Raw genomic sequence first — 20,914 nt, forward strand, 5'->3', positions numbered from 1 at the left:
CCTCTTATACGTTTCTGTTCCGGAAGACTAAGGTATCATGCCTTTGTACCCTATAAATAATATTTTTATTACATCACTTTTAACAAAAGAAACAAATCTCTTGTTTTGCATTTGTTACAAACGAATCTCGAATTCATTACAAGCAGAATGACGTTAGAACTTTATCACAGTTATTAATGTCTTCTCACTCACTGTATTAGGTTGTATTTATTATTGTGTATGGTTTAATTTGATACAGTCACATTTTGTGTTAATAGAAATAGCCCGTGTTTTCCGAGTCACCGTAGCTTATCTTATTAATATTATAAACACAAACGTTTGTGTGTATGGATGGATGTTTGTTACTCTTTCACACAAAAACTACTGAACGGATTTTAATGACACTTCACAGTAATATGCCTTATACATTGGAATAACATATAGGCTAATTTCACGCGGGTGAAACCGAGCGAGCGAGCTAGTATATAATAAAAATGTAATCCATTGTTTTCTGTAGACGGAAGGGAGAGAGAAACTATTATTGAGGTACAATCACAACTTAATAGAAACATAAAACAAGGATTTATTTATATTACTCATGATTATGTTTGTTTATATTAATACAGTCATATTATAGTGGAATGAAAAATTCTATAAATTGCAAAAATGTCTAAATCTAACATTGGTACGTTTGGGTGACACCGCCGTTTTTTGTTTGTTAACAATGTTTTCCATCACCGGACTGTTAAAAGTTTTAATGTATAATAATTTATTTAAAAAAAAAAGGATTCGAAACACGAGTATATTGTTCTAACCTCATTCGATTGTAACAAAGAAATAATATTAAATAACTAATTGATTTTCATTACTGAATTTGTAAAATTATCTAAATAAATTAATAAATGTCAAAATAACAGAATGACTACAAATGTTCAATTGGAATTGATTAAAAATAAACATAAAGCTCGCTTAAAAAGACCGCATTAAATCAAAAACTAATTGTTTTAGAAAATGTTTTTTTAAAACTACGTAGGTGGCAAACAGGCATGCGGCCAATCTGGTGGTAAACAGTTACCGTAGCCTATGGACGCCTGTAACACCCGGGGTACTAAATGTACTTTAATACCTTCATATTAGAACCAATTTTCCAAAGTATTTAATTTCCGAGTTGATGCAGTTTCTTTATGCGTGCTATAAATACAAATATTTCGCTTATCATCTATTATTGAGCATAGTTGATACCACTAGCATTGTAAAGCTGCCTATAACATACAACGTCGCTGGTATTGAAGCAAGAAGTCGGTATCTTTCGTCTGAAAACAAAAAAATTATAATTAAAATCGACTAGCTACACAAAATGTTGAATCTATTAATACATAAACAACACATTTATAACTATTCAAAGTAAAAGAATATACTAAAAACTTATCTCTTATTTTATCTGCAATTAAATAAAACGTAACACATTTATACTGTGTATTATTTTTATAGATAAAGCTATTTGTTAAGAAAATATTTATTTTCATCACAAAAATAGTAAGTAAATTATTATATTTTACAGTATATATTTTTATACCACAACACTTTAGGTATGTAATTAATATGTGTATGTATTCTAACTTCATAACACCTCTAATGATTGTTTGAAAATGGCTAAATCGAATGATATGAATTATGAAATGGGATGAAGGATGTTAAATGATCCAAATATAAATATTTACGCCATCACAGTATCAATAAGTTGTATAAATATTAAATTAAACAAAAGTTCTCATAATATATTTTTTCAAAATAACACAAAATACTGGCACACTGTAATTTTATATTTTTACTCTATGACACATATATTAAGAAAATAATAAATATAATGCATATTCCAATGTTCAAATTTAGAATGTAAACCCAAAAAGTATTAAGAAACATATTAATAACAATGCAACCAAAAAAAGTCCAATGAGAACCCAACAATCAAAACCTCATGCAAGGAGTGAAAATGAAAAACTCAGTAGAGGAGAAAAATAATACGTTTATTTGACAGATGTTAATAAACCTTAAAATTATTTGTTAGTAGAAACTGATTACAGAATTATACTACTACTTGTATACTAAGCAACGTGGTTTGTTGAATACCGTCCAACTAACTTGAACCTTACGGTAACATAATTAGGTTCACGAGCGTCCAAAAACATTCAGATCAACAGCGTAATTTCAATGAGTATAAAATCTTACATTTCAGATATACTAATTTAAAATATGTTTTTATAATATCCATTTATTTTGATAGTTTATTTCTGAATTTAACAGATATTATATATAATTATAATCAATATATAAATTATAATTATGCATTTAATCAAGAACACGATGAAAAAATATCGTTACTTTCGCATCTGACTACTGCCAATGTCACACTGTCTTAAGATTAAATGGAAGAGATCTCTATTAGGTAAGTCTATCTTTTCTCGCGTTGTCTATAATTATAATTAGCACTGTATTATGAGTGCAATAAAGCATATATTAAGTTTATACTTTAAAGTAGACTATCATGATGAACGAATACTTTATCGATAGATTTAATAAGCAGATATGTTTTAAATCAATAATTAAATAATAACAAAATCATATCTATACATAATATTTTAAACATTATTTTCTGGTCTTTTTATAAGTAATAACTAAATTGTATATTTTTTTAAATTATATTTGCATTGCTTGTTTTAGGAATATGTCTGCAAATATCAATTTATTGCCGTAAATAATGTTTAAGTACACACGCACATTAAAATTAATTATATTTTATACAAGATGTAATGAATATAGAAGATATAACAATCCGAAATCCATTAAATAAAATAACGTGCAATTAATCTGGATCTAAATCAGTAATCAGGCACTTAATTATGGCAATGCAGTTGATAACTATTTTCATTTTAAAAACATTAAAACTGTATGCATTTATATTTTATTTGGTGGCGCTTGGGAGTTAGATATACAATCTCTTCAAGTTTCATAATCAATATATAAACCTATGTTCAAATATTATAGATTCCTAATAATTATACATACTGCCGAGAAGTAATTAATTTAACATGAAACATATATTGGCGAGGATTGTTTTTAAAGTTAAGCTTTCATGAAATTTGATCGTTTTTGATGAATTACGGATTACTACACGCTTAATTACACCTTGTATATTTTGGCGTATATTACAAATGTAGGCGGCCGAATATTCCGGACATTTTATTACTATAAGGAACGTTTTTTTTTTAAGTACATTTGTAATAACACCTTGTAACTATGATTACGATTATGAACATGCACATATTCTATTTAATTAAACATTGGTATATATTTAACATTTTTTTTAAATAATTTATTGTTAATTAATATTATTTTTAGTCTAATCACAATTCAATATCATAGTTGACTTCTAACGCGTTCAATAACAATAGGATTATTGTCGCTATCGAATATGATCTCAGGGTCATTCTCTATGATTTCCTCTATAGATTGCCAGTTAGTTTGCAACTTTTTCTCTATAGGGCAACACTGACACATACCATAGTCACACTCTTTTTTATTCATAAAATAATCTACATCATCCAAAATAGTATGCTCATGTTTGGGTGTTTTAAGTGGGACCAAGATTGAGAACTTTCTCGCCGCATATTTAAGTAGTTCCTCGTACGCATTTATTTCGCCGTCTACGCTTACTGGATTGTCTATGACGTGATTCGCGAGGGAATCTTTTCTACTATCTTGCTCTATGGTCTGTTCATCGTTGATGGAGTTTTTCCTATCGGTTACGTTATTATCGAAATTAAGGTTTGGAAGCTGTATAATGCTAGTTCTTTTAGTCTGACCTGTCATAGTGATAGATTTTTTAGTCGTCGCCCATCCTAGGGAGCGCTGCACAGCCATTTTCCACTTCGTATACCGCGCGTCACGATCTGAAATAAAATATAAATTAAAGTGTAAAGATCAATAAGACGTGAAGTAGACTTTGTATAAAGTAGTCTGTGTGTTTAACACTGTCTCATATTTTAATTGCCAAGCGGTTTACTTCTGTTTTTCAGTTTGGGGGGTGATGACAGGGAAATTATAGGGTGAAGTTTTAGATTTTAAAAATGGCAACATATGTTAGGTACGGCGGCCTGGGTCCCACGGGTGGGCCCCGGGCCGGTGGTGGGCAGGAAGGTGTCGGTGGGCGTGGGCCGCCGCCTCCGCCGCGTGCCGCCCGTCCCCCGTGTGGGCCCCGGGTGGGCCCCGGGAGGTCCGCGTGCGAGTGTTACCGTCGTGGGTGGTGGTGGGCAGGAAGGTGTCGGTGGGCGTGGGCCGCCGCCTCCGCCGCGTGCCGCCCGTCCCCCGTGTGGGCCCCGGGAGAGGTCCGCGTGCGAGTGTTACCGTCGTGGGTGGTGGTGGGCAGGAAGGTGTCGGTGGGCGTGGGCCGCCGCCTCCGCCGCGTGCCGCCCGTCCCCCGGGTGGGCCCCGGGAGGTCCGCGTGCGAGTGTTACCGTCGTGGGTGGTGGTGGGCAGGAAGGTGTCGGTGGGCGTGGGCCGCCGCCTCCGCCGCGTGCCGCCCGGCCCCCGGGTGGGCCCCGGGAGGTCCGCGTGCGAGTGTTACCGTCGTGGGTGGTGGTGGGCAGGAAGGTGTCGGTGGGCGTGGGCCGCCGCCTCCGCCGCGTGCCGCCCGTCCCCCGGGTGGGCCCCGGGAGGTCCGCGTGCGAGTGTTACCGTCGTGGGTGGTGGTGGGCAGGAAGGTGTCGGTGGGCGTGGGCCGCCGCCTCCGCCGCGTGCCGCCCGTCCCCCGGGTGGGCCCCGGGAGGTCCGCGTGCGAGTGTTACCGTCGTGGGTGGTGGTGGGCAGGAAGGTGTCGGTGGGCGTGGGCCGCCGCCTCCGCCGCGTGCCGCCCGTCCCCCGGGTGGGCCCCGGGAGGTCCGCGTGCGATGTTACCGTCGTGGGTGGTGGTGGGCAGGAAGGTGTCGGTGGGCGTGGGCCGCCGCCTCCGCCGCGTGCCGCCCGTCCCCCGTGTGGGCCCCGGGAGGTCCGCGTGCGAGTGTTACCGTCGTGGGTGGTGGTGGGCAGGAAGGTGTCGGTGGGCGTGGGCCGCCGCCTCCGCCGCGTGCCGCCCGTCCCCCGTGTGGGCCCCGGGAGGTCCGCGTGCGAGTGTTACCGTCGTGGGTGGTGGTGGGCAGGAAGGTGTCGGTGGGCGTGGGCCGCCGCCTCCGCCGCGTGCCGCCCGTCCCCCGTGTGGGCCCCGGGAGGTCCGCGTGCGAGTGTTACCGTCGTGGGTGGTGGTGGGCAGGAAGGTGTCGGTGGGCGTGGGCCGCCGCCTCCGCCGCGTGCCGCCCGTCCCCCGGGTGGGCCCCGGGAGGTCCGCGTGCGAGTGTTACCGTCGTGGGTGGTGGTGGGCAGGAAGGTGTCGGTGGGCGTGGGCCGCCGCCTCCGCCGCGTGCCGCCCGTCCCCCGTGTGGGCCCCGGGAGGTCCGCGTGCGAGTGTTACCGTCGTGGGTGGTGGTGGGCAGGAAGGTGTCGGTGGGCGTGGGCCGCCGCCTCCGCCGCGTGCCGCCCGTCCCCCGGGTGGGCCCCGGGAGGTCCGCGTGCGAGTGTTACCGTCGTGGGTGGTGGTGGGCAGGAAGGTGTCGGTGGGCGTGGGCCGCCGCCTCCGCCGCGTGCCGCCCGTCCCCCGTGTGGGCCCCGGGAGGTCCGCGTGCGAGTGTTACCGTCGTGGGTGGTGGTGGGCAGGAAGGTGTCGGTGGGCGTGGGCCGCCGCCTCCGCCGCGTGCCGCCCGTCCCCCGGGTGGGCCCCGGGAGGTCCGCGTGCGAGTGTTACCGTCGTGGGTGGTGGTGGGCAGGAAGGTGTCGGTGGGCGTGGGCCGCCGCCACCGCCGCGTGCCGCCCGTCCCCCGGGTGGGCCCCGGGAGGTCCGCGTGCGAGTGTTACCGTCGTGGGTGGTGGTGGGCAGGAAGGTGTCGGTGGGCGTGGGCCGCCGCCTCCGCCGCGTGCCGCCCGTCCCCCGGGTGGGCCCCGGGAGGTCCGCGTGCGAGTGTTACCGTCGTGGGTGGTGGTGGGCAGGAAGGTGTCGGTGGGCGTGGGCCGCCGCCTCCGCAGCGTGCCGCCCGTCCCCCGGGTGGGCCCCGGGAGGTCCGCGTGCGAGTGTTACCGTCGTGGGTGGTGGTGGGCAGGAAGGTGTCGGTGGGCGTGGGCCGCCGCCTCCGCCGCGTGCCGCCCGTCCCCCGTGTGGGCCCCGGGTGGGCCCCGGGAGGTCCGCGTGCGAGTGTTACCGTCGTGGGTGGTGGTGGGCAGGAAGGTGTCGGTGGGCGTGGGCCGCCGCCTCCGCCGCGTGCCGCCCGTCCCCCGGGTGGGCCCCGGGAGGTCCGCGTGCGAGTGTTACCGTCGTGGGTGGTGGTGGGCAGGAAGGTGTCGGTGGGCGTGGGCCGCCGCCTCCGCCGCGTGCCGCCCGTCCCCCGGGTGGGCCCCGGGAGGTCCGCGTGCGAGTGTTACCGTCGTGGGTGGTGGTGGGCAGGAAGGTGTCGGTGGGCGTGGGCCGCCGCCTCCGCCGCGTGCCGCCCGTCCCCCGGGTGGGCCCCGGGAGGTCCGCGTGCGAGTGTTACCGTCGTGGGTGGTGGTGGGCAGGAAGGTGTCGGTGGGCGTGGGCCGCCGCCTCCGCCGCGTGCCGCCCGTCCCCCGGGTGGGCCCCGGGAGGTCCGCGTGCGAGTGTTACCGTCGTGGGTGGTGGTGGGCAGGAAGGTGTCGGTGGGCGTGGGCCGCCGCCTCCGCCGCGTGCCGCCCGTCCCCCGGGTGGGCCCCGGGAGGTCCGCGTGCGAGTGTTACCGTCGTGGGTGGTGGTGGGCAGGAAGGTGTCGGTGGGCGTGGGCCGCCGCCTCCGCCGCGTGCCGCCCGTCCCCCGGGTGGGCCCCGGGAGGTCCGCGTGCGAGTGTTACCGTCGTGGGTGGTGGTGGGCAGGAAGGTGTCGGTGGGCGTGGGCCGCCGCCTCCGCCGCCTGCCGCCCGTCCCCCGGGTGGGCCCCGGGAGGTCCGCGTGCGAGTGTTACCGTCGTGGGTGGTGGTGGGCAGGAAGGTGTCGGTGGGCGTGGGCCGCCGCCTCCGCCGCGTGCCGCCCGTCCCCCGGGTGGGCCCCGGGAGATCCGCGTGCGAGTGTTACCGTCGTGGGTGGTGGTGGGCAGGAAGGTGTCGGTGGGCGTGGGCCGCCGCCTCCGCCGCGTGCCGCCCGTCCCCCGGGTGGGCCCCGGGAGGTCCGCGTGCGAGTGTTACCGTCGTGGGTGGTGGTGGGCAGGAAGGTGTCGGTGGGCGTGGGCCGCCGCCTCCGCCGCGTGCCGCCCGTCCCCCGGGTGGGCCCCGGGAGATCCGCGTGCGAGTGTTACCGTCGTGGGTGGTGGTGGGCAGGAAGGTGTCGGTGGGCGTGGGCTGCCGCCGCCAGCGCGTGACGCTCCAGACGCGCGCGGCGCCGCCGGCCGCGACGGCCGCCCCCAGCGCCGACATGTCCCACGAGTGAGCGCGCACTGCACGACCGATCGACACGTTAAAAAAAAACATATTCAAAAGGTTATGGGTCCAGAACCCGCCCTCCTTAATTGCGAGAGGAATATCATTTAAAGTATATGTACTTTCAGAACATCTCAGTATAAAAAGGTTATGGGCTCACTATACACTCTCATTTACAGCAAAAGGAATATTACTTAATATATTTGTTATATATATATATACTAGAGAGCGCGCTGCACACCCGACCGACACGATCAAACTGGTTATAGGCCCAGTGTCCGCTCTTATTTAAAGTAATATCATATAATACATTTGTTTTGCAGTAACACACACAGGTTTACCCATATTCAATCATATTATAATGTACACTGCTTGTATATGAACCTATATATGTGAATTTAAAAACATTAATATTATGAATATTATTTTTTTTAATAGAGAAATAATATTAGGTCCTTATATATGAAATTGGCGTTTTGTCGTACTAGCCACTTTGATCTCAAATATCTCCTCTTTGGTTAGGAATTCCATTTCCAAATTTATACAGCTATTCACTTTGGGTCACTCACAGCATACAAAATGAAAAAACTTAAAATATCGCGTTATTTACGAGTACGAGTTCCGTTGTGGCACCAGTGCTACACGGTGTTAAACAGCTCGAAGTATTAATTATGTGTATGGCAGTGGTCTCGTATAAGAAAACATGCATTTTTTGTTTCCAACGTTTTCGTTATGGAAATTTCGACATGCTAAGCAATCTCCGTGGGCGGCCGGAATCCAAGGTTGATAATGAAGAATTGAAGGCTATTGTGGAAGCGGATCATCGCAAACTCGTCCGAGTTAGCTACAGGCTGCGGTGTTAGTGACAAAACTGTTTTAATCCTTTAGCAAATTGGGAAGGTGAAAAAGCTTGAAAAGTGGGTCCCTCATAAATTCAATAGAGTAAATCGACAAACGCGCGTAGCCTGCTGCGTTACATTAATCAACTGGCATAATAATGAAGGGATTTTAAATCAAATAATAGAAGAAATATCTAATAATATACATACCTAGATGTGTATTATGAGTTACATTTCACGAAGCCGGATTTTCATCTTGTATATAAAAATATATCTCCATTCCCCCAACCCTACCACTATGGCGGAAAGAAGGAATTCCGTGGCGATATTGGGCAGTTAACTCGTACAAGTAGCCGGCGATTTATTCCCTAAAAGACCCGCCAATTTCTTAAAGTGATCGGATCTTCCACATTAATAAAAGATGTGGTACAACACTCACAGACAGGAATACCGATGAGGTCAGCTTGCAACTGCATCAGTAAGTTATTGGACGTCATATTGCCGTCCACGTGTAGCTTCGATAGAGGCATACCGCAGTCTTTGTTCATAGCCTCTAATATATCCCTGTGTAAATAAAAATAAAATAAAAAATATAATATGATATTTAATAGGGATCAGATTCTTTCACAAACTCTTTACAAAGCTTGCTTGTTCTATGAGGGTACATTAGTCTAACCTAATTCTGACTATTCTGACGGTAACCATTTCCCATCAAATGGGTCGCATGTTTAATTGCCCCATGGTGGCATGGTTGTATAAAAAAAGTGCAATGATACAATTATAATGATAAAACCAGATTTACCTCGTCTGAAAACACACAGCTTCCAAAGCCGCTCTGATGATGTGATTTTTTGTTGTGAATGCTGTTAAACCGCAGATAATTCTGAAAATAAAAAAATAAAAACGATAAATACTTTTATACCATTTCTAATAATGTCGGTACAAGTATTTTCTATATAATAATCAATTATTAGAAAAAATAATACTAATCCTAGCTGAGCCCGCGTAATGTATTCTTAAAAATACATTAGTAAATATGTATCTAAATCGTTAAGCCACTTTTGATACTACAAATGCACAAACAAACAAACAATAAGTATATTATTTGTTTTGGGTTCCTCAATAATATTTTTTATCATATTCATCAATAATATTTATTTTCAATGTACAGACAACAATAACTTAAATTTTCAATATATGTGTACAGCTAATATTCCGAAAATAAAGCGAATTTAATAGTGTCAAAATTAAAATAAGCCCTATCCGTCACAGAAATATTGTTAAAAATCACATTACCTGTCTTTTTTCTCGTTTAGGTTTTTGCTTCTCTTTACTTCTTTATATTCCACGACATAGATATATTTTATATACGTACTAGCTGTACCCGCGACTTCGTCCGCGTAAATAATGAAAAAATATTTAACTCAACACAATATAAGTCAAATAAATAAGTTTCATCATTTTAGCTTAAAAAATGATAAAAAATAAAAATAAATATTTAATCAATAGGCTAAAAAATAAATTTCAAGCTTCTAGCTTTAAACATGACGATACATCTATATGACCTTGGATCTACCCTTTCAATCCTCTTGTAACCCTTTTTCACATTAAAAAGTAACCTATGTCCTTTCTCAGGATCTAGTCTATCTATATCTGTTTCAAATTTCAATTTAAATCGGTTCAGTATTTTTGGCGTGTAAGCGAGACAAACAGACAAAGTTACTTTCAAATTTATAATATCAGTAAGGTATTTAATAAACTAACTCTAAAAAGACAAAGAAAAAAGTTTAATCGTTCTAGCTTCCACAACCACACAAACAGCAAATTTCCACAATAACTTTCATTCCCTATTTTATTTTACTAACCCCCCTAAGAGTAAAAATTTTACAAACATTGAATGTCATATTTATTGATATTTAAACAACAGCCTAAAAATGAGTCTCAAACTTCTAGTTTTAAAAAATGACGATTCTTCCATACAGCTTACCATTGCAACCCTCTTACAATCCTTTTTTCACATTCAAAAGTACCCTATAATATTCTTTGTCCGGGTGTAAACTAACTGTGTACCAAATTTCATTTAAATTTTTGTTTTGTTTTGGAGCGTAAGACTGACAGAAAGACAAACAGAGTTACTTTCACAGTTATAACATTAGTGGGGTATTTAAAAATCTACCCCAAAAGCACCAATGAAAATAGTTTCATCGTTCTAGTTTCAAAAATTACGAATTTACATAATAACTATCATCCCCTATTTTATTTTACCCCCTTAAGGGTATTTTTTTTACAAACAATGAATGTCATATTTATTTATATTTAATCAACAGCCTCAAAAATAAGTTTCAAGCTTCTAGCTTCAAAAATGACGATTTTACATAAAAACTTGCATCCCCTATTTTATTTTGCCCCTTTAAGGGTAATTTTTTTACAAACAATGAATGTCATATTTATTTATATTTAATCAACAGCCTCAAAAATAAGTTTCAAGCCTTTAGCTTAAAAAATGACGATTTTACATAAAAACTTGCATCCCCTATTTTATTTTACCCCCTTAAGGGTAATTTTTTTACAAACAATGAATGTCATATTCATATGTATTTATATTTAATCAACAGTCTCAACAATAAGTTTCAAGCTTCTAGCTTCAAAAATGACGTGTTTACATAAAAACTTGCATCCCCTATTTTACTTTACCCCCTTAAGGGTAATTTTTTTACAAACAATGAATGTCATATTTATTTATATTTAATCAACAGTCTCAACAATAAGTTTCAAGCTTCTAGCTTCAAAAATGACGTGTTTACATAAAAACTTGCATCCCCTATTTTATTTTACCCCCTTAAGGGTATTTTTTTTCAAACAATGAATGTCATATGTATTTATATTTAATCAACAGTCTCAAACAATAAGTTTAAGCTTCTAGCTTCAAAAATGACGAATTTACATAAAAACTAGCATCCCCTATTTTTTTTTACCCCCTTAAGGGTAATTTTTTACAAACATTGAATGTCATTTTTATTTATATTTAATCAACAGCCTCAAAAATAAGTTTCAAGCCTCTAGCTTAAAAAATGACGATTTGACATAAAAACTTGCATCTATTTTATTTTTTAAGGGTAATTTTTTTACAAACAATGAATGTCATATTCATATGTATTTATATTTAATCAACAGTCTCAACAATAAGTTTCAAGCTTCTAGCTTCAAAAATGACGAATTTACATAAAAACTTGCATCCCCTATTTTATTTTACCCCCTTAAGGGTAATTTTTTTACAAACAATGAATGTCATATATATTTATATTTAATCAACAGTCTCAACAATAAGTTTCAAGCTTCTAGCTTCAAAAATGACGATTTTACATAAAAACTTGCATCCCCTATTTTACTTTACCCCCTTAAGGGTAATTTTTTACAAACATTGAATGTCATTTTTATTTATATTTAATCAACAGCCTCAAAAATAAGTTTCAAGCTTCTAGCTTCAAAAATGACGATTCTTCCATACAATATTTCATCCCCCTTTTAACCCCTTACAACCCTTTTTTCGCATTAAAAAGTAGCCTATGTCCGTTCTTAGGATCTGGACTATCTGTATACCAAATTTCATTCAAATCGGTTCAGTAGTTTTGGCGTGAAAGCGAGACAGACAGACAGAGTTACTTTCACATTTATATTAGTTTTTGTCGCAGCACAAAAATATATTTTTATCGTTTCCGTACAAATAGTAATTTTACAGTATTAATCTACAAACCAACATTTTGTTTCTTACAATCAGCTAAATAATTTAAATAGTTTCATAATATATGACACAATGAAAAAGTCATTTATTTTATAAAAAAGGCAGTTAGTTTTTATTTTAGTTAAAAATAAGAAAATTCTATTTTGATACAACAACCATATATTTATTAATACCTATACTTTATTAATTTTGTGTTAATACTTTTTAAATAAACACCCACACATTATTTCTGTATAACCTACAAAAATGGGTAAATAATTTAATTTCGGATAGTGCCACACCACAACACTTTAAAAAATGTAAATAATAAGAGAGAGAAATTGTGATTGTTATTAAATTTTTTTTAATAAGTTCGTCAGAACAGAGAAACAACAGACATTTATTATTATTTGACATTTGATATTGACTTTAATTTTTGTAATTTATATTGTAAAACTTTAAGTTGGGCTAAACAGGGCTTGTGTACAGAGCCGTAAAACAAATTAATAAAAAAAGTCTCCAAATTTGTCTCGCAATCGGCCAATTTCAGGTTTAAAAAACACATACACACGATATATGATTTTATCATAAAAAAGTGTCAAAAAACAATATTTTCGCTAAACGTCAACGTCATGTTTTCGGCAAGATCTTTCGTTTTACATTATGTTATCTGTGGGTTTTTTCTCTGTGATGGATACCTTATTGGCGCAAACGCACGCGATGTGTTGATTGGTTGTTAGCTAGTGAAATGAAAAGATGGCGAATGGCGCAAACGCACGCGATGTGTTGATTGGTTGTTAGCTAGTGAAATGTAAAGATGACGAATAAATATTCTAGCCGCATAAAGATAACCTTGTATTTCCATTTTGAACCCCTTACAACCCTTTTTACGCATTAAAAAGTAGCCTATGTCCTTCCTCGGCGTCTAGACTATCTGCGTACTAAATTTCATTTAAATCGGTTCAGAAGTTTTGGCGTGAAAGCGAGACAGACAGACAGACAGACAGACTTTTATTTTCGCATTTATAATATTAGTAAGGATATATAATATTGTCTAGTTATGGAAATCTACTAATTTATACGTTTACTAATATCAATGTTTATACTTAAATATGTTTATATATATATTACTAAGATTTTTATCTTAAAGAGAGGCAAAAATAGAGAGAGAGAAAAAAGATACAGAGAGGGAGAGATAAATATATAGACAAACTCACCCTCTAGCGTCTTTCCTCCAATACGGTGCATATAAACCACTAAACGCCGGTACAAAGTACACATCGCCTGTCGAAAACACCTGACCGGCTATTTGTTCTGTATCCTTTGCGACATCCTTAATTAACTTCAGGTTGTCCCTGAGGAACTTCATGGCACCACCGGCAACTGCTATTGAACCTATAAATAAATATTAATTCATTCATCATCAAGACGTAACGCGATCTTGTCAGACGGCCTGAGCACTAGCTGTTTGTCAGTTCAACTTTTAGTCAGGAACCTTCAATTTTATAAAATATTCAGTGAAAGGTATCCAAAATATCTTTTATTTATACAAATTCATAAATTCAACCCTGTGTTATTGAATTATAAACCAGCAACCTATTAATTTATAAAATAGCTCATTTAAAAAGAATCATCTTTTAAAATAGCTCTTGTATTTCTTATAGTTTATAGCAGTGTTTGTAATATTTTCAATACGAATAACGATTTTATCTATCTAAATACCTTCGAGAGCATAAACGGCAGGCGTATCTGGTCCCAGCTGGTAGGCGACGGTAGTGAGTAGTCCATGGGTGGACTGCACCCGGCGGGAACCAGTGTTGCACAGTAGGAAGCAACCACTACGGTACGTGTTCTTAGCCTGTCCGGCTTGAAGGCAATTCTGACCCACTAATGCAGCTTGTTGATTGCCTAGTATCTGGTCGTAAAATATATATTTATTTATTAAACTTATTATATATATTAATGCACAAATACACAAATAAAGGTGCACATGACGGATTGCTATATCATATATTCATATTTTATTTTATGTTACTTATATTTTTAATTCCCGTTTATGTTAGTGTATTAGGCCTAGTAGCCTGAAATAAATAAATGAATTAATACCTATAGGCACAAATTAGACTATTGTAAACATTTATTCACATTGTTTTATCATGACATTCATACAATGAAGCAAAATCTTTGTCCCCTTTTTACTAAAATGAATGGAGGAGTATAAAATTTTCACATTACAATAGAGGAGTGCAAAATGGTTTTTTTTTTTTCAATTTATGCATAATATACACTGAATCAATAAAAAAAAACATTACGCACATTACCATGTATTTAACACACATACGCATAGTCTTTCACTTATAGTATAGAACTTAATAATGGTCAAACTTATAAGGTATAGAACATAGGCTCATCAAATTTTATCAGTCTCAAACAAAGCCTGTACACAGTCCCCTGGAATACCTTAATCTATCAAACCTTCGGAATCTGTGTTTCGGTATGAATTGTGAGAGGAGATATAGTACTGATTTTACCTGATATAGTGCGATAACAGTTTCTTTTACCGGAATGGCAATTACTATACTGTTTGACTGTACCTGTATTGTGTACTTTATTATGAATGCAATAGAAGTCAATATACTTACACCAGATATTTGAATGCCGTCCAGTATAGAACCGTCTTTAACGACACCGTATACTTCAGAACTGCTGTATATATTCGGCAAGGAGTCTGGATGTATGCCGAACAATCTGGAAATGTATACAATTAGTATTAGTAATTTTACTACGAGAGTTGTGACAGTGGTGCACTACCGGGCGTCCTAAACCGCTAAACCATCGAGTCAAAATCGCCATACACAAAAAAAATGTAATTTTATGTGATGCGTATATATGCGCATGTATATATGCGTATGATGCGTGTATATCACACCACGTTGTGCATCTCTCTATCGCAATTAAGACAGTCATCTGCCAAGAAGAAACAGCGAAAGATGAGTCAACACTTTATCAGTCTATCATTCCAAATTGTTATTTAGGCGTGTACTCAAACATTGGTACAAAGAGCAAACAGTATCATTTCTGACACAAATTCAATTACCTAATTAAGTAATTTAACTGGGGTGGGTCATCGACATATACACATTGTGGTTAATTTTAATTTAAACGTAATTAATATGTGCCCAAGCTGAGCCCGCGGTTTCACCCGCTTTAAATTTCAATATAAAACATAACCTACATGTTGTTCTGGTGTATAAGTTTATATTACTGAAAGTTTCATCAAAATCCGTTCAGTAGATTTTGCGTGAAAGGGTAACAAACATTCATCCATACTCACAAACTTTCGCGTTTTTAATATTAATAAGATTATAATTTGGACAGACTAAATATATTTATATTGGGGGGAAAGAGATTGTTAGTAATGTAAACTAGTTCTTCCATTGCTAGCAATGTACCAAGTCAGGTTGACCATTGTCACGATGGATCTGACAAATTGACAGATCTGACAAATTGACAACTGACATGTCCTGCTCATTTTATCATCGTCCACTGGTGCACCGCCAGCGTCCACTGGTGCACCGCCAGCGTAAACTGTTAGAGCACTTCGGGTGTACTACTCTATAATCACCCATAAAATATATCTGTAAGTTCTATGTAAAGACCGGAAGCGCACACAGTTAATCTGTGGTCGACGGCATGTGTTAGAATTAGAGATCAGAGGCTATCGGTACGTCAATAAGAAATATAATTTTTACAGTTTCGGGCATAAGTCGAAAGCTATGCTCTATGAAATTTATCTTACTAATATTATAAACGCGAAAGTTAGTGAGTACGTTTGTTTGTTTCACGCAAAAACTACTGTACACATTTTGATGAAACCTCACAATATAGCTTATACATCAGATTAATACACAGGCTATATTTATTTGTTTAAAAACATATTAATGGATGGATGGACAATTCTTTGTATCACGCAAAAACTACTGTGCAGATTTTCATGAAACTTTACAATATAGCTTATACATCAGAATAACACATAGGGTATAATTTAAAAAGATATTATGTAAATTGGATGTATAATGATAAATGTCAAGTATGTGTGATACAGACGAAGTTGTGAGGGTCAGCTAGTAATACATATATACGTATATACATCTGTAGTGTTTAAATGTACATCTCGTGTTTAGATAACGATGACCCATCAAGGCTTACTTTGTTTACTGTTAAGAAATATAACAAAACCATAAGAACGCTAGTCTAAATATTTACAGTATTATCAAAGTCACACACTTCTGGGTGTCACACAATTTATTGTTTTTAAAATATTATTTCTCAAATTAATATTAAATTTTATGTAACATTTAAATCGTTATTTTCAAGACAATACATACATATGGTTAAAATTATTATAGATAAATAATAATGTACGAGAGTATGTTAATTATGGTAATGAAAATTTTAGAAATGGCAAGTGTGGTGTTGCCAAATATGAGTATTTTGCTCTCAAATATGGGTAAACTCTTATTAAGCTAAAAGACCTATATAAAAGAAATTTCAAATAGATAAAGACAGAGCCAATGTAGTTTATAAATACATAATATACGATATATATAACATATTAAACTAATAATAAATAAATGAGGTAAATAATAATCAAGTACTTGTGTAGGTTGTAATGTCTAGCCCAGAGGTGTTAAACTAATTTTCCAAAGGGTCGCATATTAAATTTAGTATGTATAGGTGGGCCAGATTCCCATAAAAAAATGTACCAAATTATTATAACATTACATAGTATACGGTTGTTAAATATATATGCGATTGCGAGCCATACTGATAGAGCCCGGGGGCCGGATGTATATTTGACATGACTGGTCTTTCAACACTGTAAAAGAACAGAATACAATCCGGAATATATATGATTAATAGACACTTTGTTTTTTTTATAACAATGTACTTACCTCTAATACAGTAATTGTAAGGTTACGTTAATGTTTTGTAATAATTGAGATATAATTTTATCATATTCGTTTTAGATTAAATCCATAAAAATGGATTAGTAGTTAAACTAGTAATATTATAGATGTGAAAAATTGTAAAGTTCAGATATTTCTTTAAATACCATGATGGTGACAAACAAGCATACGGCCCATCTGATGGTAAACGCTGACCGTAGTCTATGGATGCCGGTAACACGCCTGTCACGTGCGCGTAGAAACCTTAACATTACTCTTAAGATTTACCTTTACATTAACCTTAAGAAACCGGGTGGAAGGGTTGTTAGTAATGTGGACTGATGACCCCATTGCTAACAATATACTACGTCAGGTTGACCTCCACGTGGTTCCGCCTGGAAACCATCGTGATAAATTTATGGTGAATTTGTTACGATGGGCTAACTGACCTGACCTCATGCTCATCTTATCATCGTGTAGAGTAAACCGTTAGCGCATTCCATTATCATCATAAAAAAAAACAAAATAAAAAAAATACCTTAAGAAACCTTAACATCTTAAAAAATCTTAGTCATGCTGACTAATAATAGACTGTACGGATTTAAAAGGAGTTTGATATATAGTTAGGTTAAGATATATCTTACTTTACTATACTATACACTATTACACTAGTTCTTATGCCTCTAGGTAAATAAGAAGTATATAAATAAAGTAAACACATAAGATAATACCGAATGATTAATAGCGTCATGGCCTAGTGGTTTACTGCCCGACTTCGACCATAAAGGTCGTGAGTTCAAATCTAGTAAACACCAAAACAAACATGTGTGTCTATTTATAATTCTGACACTCTAAGGAAATGTAAGCTGCAATAATAAACAAATTTTATCGAGACTTCGAAAGACAGCGAATAAAGTATTTTCGATTCTATTCTTACAGTCAAAACATTCCAGCAAAATGGCGCCAATTTCTAAACTCACCGGCAAAGCATAGGATCCCAATTCAAGGTGTCCAAATTCATAAGCAATGTCCGGGATGCATTTGTGACGTCAGTTATATGAAGACCGCCGTTTGCGCCGCCCGTTAATGTCTGAAAATATATTTTAATATGCATAATATAATTATTATATACATTAATATAATTATTATATACATTACTAGCTATCCGTTTACCATATAAATTATACAGTACAAATATTTCTCGGCTTTTCTGTACTATCAAGAATCAAGAGTGATTCAAGAGGAAGGTTTATATTAATACATGTATATTATAGTGTCTATTGCAGTAAGCTATATTAAAATCCACTGCGTAGTTTAGGAGATCTAAGCGTAGAGATAGCGGCAGTGTTTTTGTCTTATATTACGTAAAGGTAAATAATTATTTTTTTCCCGTGTTAAAAAATGTGGTACAATAGGTACAAGGTGATTCGATTAATACTATAATCTTTTTAATACAATTGTTACTTATTTATTAATTAAACTGTTAATACAGTTAGCATTTATTAAAAAATGCTAATTTTAGACACGATACACGACCATTCCATGTTTACCATCAGATGGGCCGTATGCTTGTAAATAAAGGCACTAGAAATGGCAACACATGAAGAGTATCCATGTGTTGCCATTTTTAGTTCCTCCATGACTGAGCCTAAGACGTAGCGTGCCTCCGTACCCTGTTATTTAACTGCTATAAAGTAATAGAGTAAGAACTCTTCAGCAGAAACATAACTTACATAGTAATTTGCTTGGCGGCTCAAATAGGTGAGACTGGGACACCCACGCAGACCACTTTGTATAAAGTCTACCTTAATATAATCGAATTATAGATGTGAAAGTATAAAAAATTTGGAGGCTTGATTACAAATTTCACATAACCAAACGATCCTCTACAAGCACAACGGCCCATATGAGAGGCTAATTGACATGAGTTTTTTTTGACGTGACATGGGTTTCATGAAAATTATTATTGAGGGGAAAATAGAAGGAAAGAGGGGGAGGGGAAGACCAAGGAATAGCTACATCAAACAATTTGAGGACAAAATGGGAGTCGTGTCATATGAAGAATTAAAGAGCATGATGCAAGATCGCGGAAAGTGGCAAGAGCTCCACCGACAAGAGCGTAGCTCTTAAATTATGAATGAATGAATGAGTGGTTTTTCACTTAATGTTAGGCGTAGATACCCATATAAGTACATAATGCAAATAAACTGGCTTTTTAGAAAAACAATGAAGATTCTTGCCAATTCCTCTCAATTAAATTTCTAATGAACTGGACAAGGTAAAAGATATTAATACAAAAAAAATTACGTTCATAAGCAGCATAAATGTCCTAAATGAATAAAAGATTTGATTTGATTTGAATAGAGTCCAATTTACATTGACATACCCAAACAATCCAAGAGTCCACCGTACCAAACAGAAGCTTCCTCTCTTTGTTGGCTTTCTTCACTGCCTTCACGTTATCCTTAAGCCACTTCATCTTCAGAGCACTGAAGTATGGACTGATTGGAAGACCGCTGATGTTCTTTAAGTAATTCTTATTCCTATCTGGCACTTTTGCTAAAATTGCATCCACTGTGGTACTCGTTCGGATGTCGTTCCATGCTGGAATAAATTTATTTATTTATTGTATATTTACACATTTTATATATAACTAGCTGTTCCCGCGACTTCGTCCGCGTGGAATTTAATTTAATTGTTCTAAAATAAAAGGAACCTAAGTTACTCCTTATTACATTAGCTACCTGTCAAAAAATGTCCCGTAAAAATGGGTCCAGCCATTTCAAATATTAGCTGGAATAGACAGACAAAAATTGTAAAAAATGTTATTTTGGTGTATATACCGTATTTATATTCATATGCATGTAGTAAAAAACGGTTATTTCAATATTACAAACAGACACTCCAATTTTATTTATATGTATAGATAACATCTTAAAATCATGATCAGGTGAAAACTGTGTGTGTGTTATCTGTTTGTATATTAAAGTGGATATAAATACATAAATTACAATTTACCTATAGCAGGATGCAGTGGTTGACCTGTGACTTTGTCCCATGCTATTGTCGTCTCCCTTTGATTTGTTATCCCTAATGTGATTATGTCATTTTTCGTGTAACCTGAGGAAAAAGAACATCATATAAGTATTAAGAACACAAACCGTATTAACCAGTAAGAATGGACGAATAGGTTTTCTAATTGTTGGGTTAGTAACCCCATGTTTAGTATTGGACCCTGCAAGGTCGATCTCCAGACGACGCGGTTAATACCTGAATTAGCCAAATAATTTAGATTACGTTACGATCTGACTACCCTGACTATAATCATGAGTATGATTCTATGACTTCTATCTGCCTGAGTGTTATCCACGTACATTATATACAAATCAATAACACCCATCGCAGCCTAGTAGTTGACTGACAAACAACTTTATGACAATTTATATGACTAGCAAACTATTATAGTCCAAGAGACTAAAGCTACTACGACTAGCCTCGCTTTCAACCACGTTAGATTCAAATATACCCAGCGAAATGTCCAGTATTGCTTCCACTAAAACGTCACAATTCATAATCTCTCTGACTACCTCATATTACTCAAATAGAAATGAAGAGAACAGAGCAGACACACGTGTAGTAACTTTCATTTAGAGATTTGATTCGATTCATTGCACAATACAAACATTTGTATTGCGCATACATACGCATATAGCGTATGATTTTTGTATTAGTCTGGGTATTTCCTACGTACATTATTTGGGTACTTTAAAAATATCAGTTACAGCATCCTGATCATCTAATTGAATGTCGATCCTCCACAGTGCGTTTTTTTCTGAAACATTTTGCACACACCATCACATTGTGGAATCACCTTCCAGCAATGGTATATCCGAACCGATACTATATTGAAACTTTCACGAA

The 20,914-nt window shown here is 39.2% G+C and overlaps 1 protein-coding gene across 1 annotated transcript in view; it reads right to left on the minus strand.

Annotated features, from left to right (window-relative positions):
* Positions 1 to 1,110: 1,110 nt before the first annotated feature.
* LOC131841552 (glycerol kinase) overlaps positions 1,111 to 20,914 on the minus strand; it is a 36,623-nt gene continuing 16,819 nt past the window's right edge. Inside the window, exons 4-14 of the mRNA XM_059189870.1 lie at positions 20,012 to 20,113; positions 19,380 to 19,597; positions 17,974 to 18,083; positions 14,687 to 14,792; positions 13,767 to 13,959; positions 13,262 to 13,439; positions 9,126 to 9,206; positions 8,763 to 8,887; positions 7,364 to 7,501; positions 3,843 to 3,929; positions 1,111 to 1,292 (exon numbers count right to left, since the gene is read on the minus strand). Coding sequence (XP_059045853.1) covers positions 1,195 to 1,292; positions 3,843 to 3,929; positions 7,364 to 7,501; positions 8,763 to 8,887; positions 9,126 to 9,206; positions 13,262 to 13,439; positions 13,767 to 13,959; positions 14,687 to 14,792; positions 17,974 to 18,083; positions 19,380 to 19,597; positions 20,012 to 20,113 — 1,436 coding nt within the window. The 3' untranslated portion in view covers positions 1,111 to 1,194. The remainder of the gene's footprint in view (positions 1,293 to 3,842; positions 3,930 to 7,363; positions 7,502 to 8,762; positions 8,888 to 9,125; positions 9,207 to 13,261; positions 13,440 to 13,766; positions 13,960 to 14,686; positions 14,793 to 17,973; positions 18,084 to 19,379; positions 19,598 to 20,011; positions 20,114 to 20,914) is intronic.

The sequence above is a fragment of the Achroia grisella genome, unplaced genomic scaffold (genome assembly GCF_030625045.1).
Source record: "Achroia grisella isolate CSIRO2021 unplaced genomic scaffold, CSIRO_AGI_Agris_v1 utg1847, whole genome shotgun sequence".
Lineage (NCBI taxonomy): Eukaryota > Metazoa > Arthropoda > Insecta > Lepidoptera > Pyralidae > Achroia > Achroia grisella.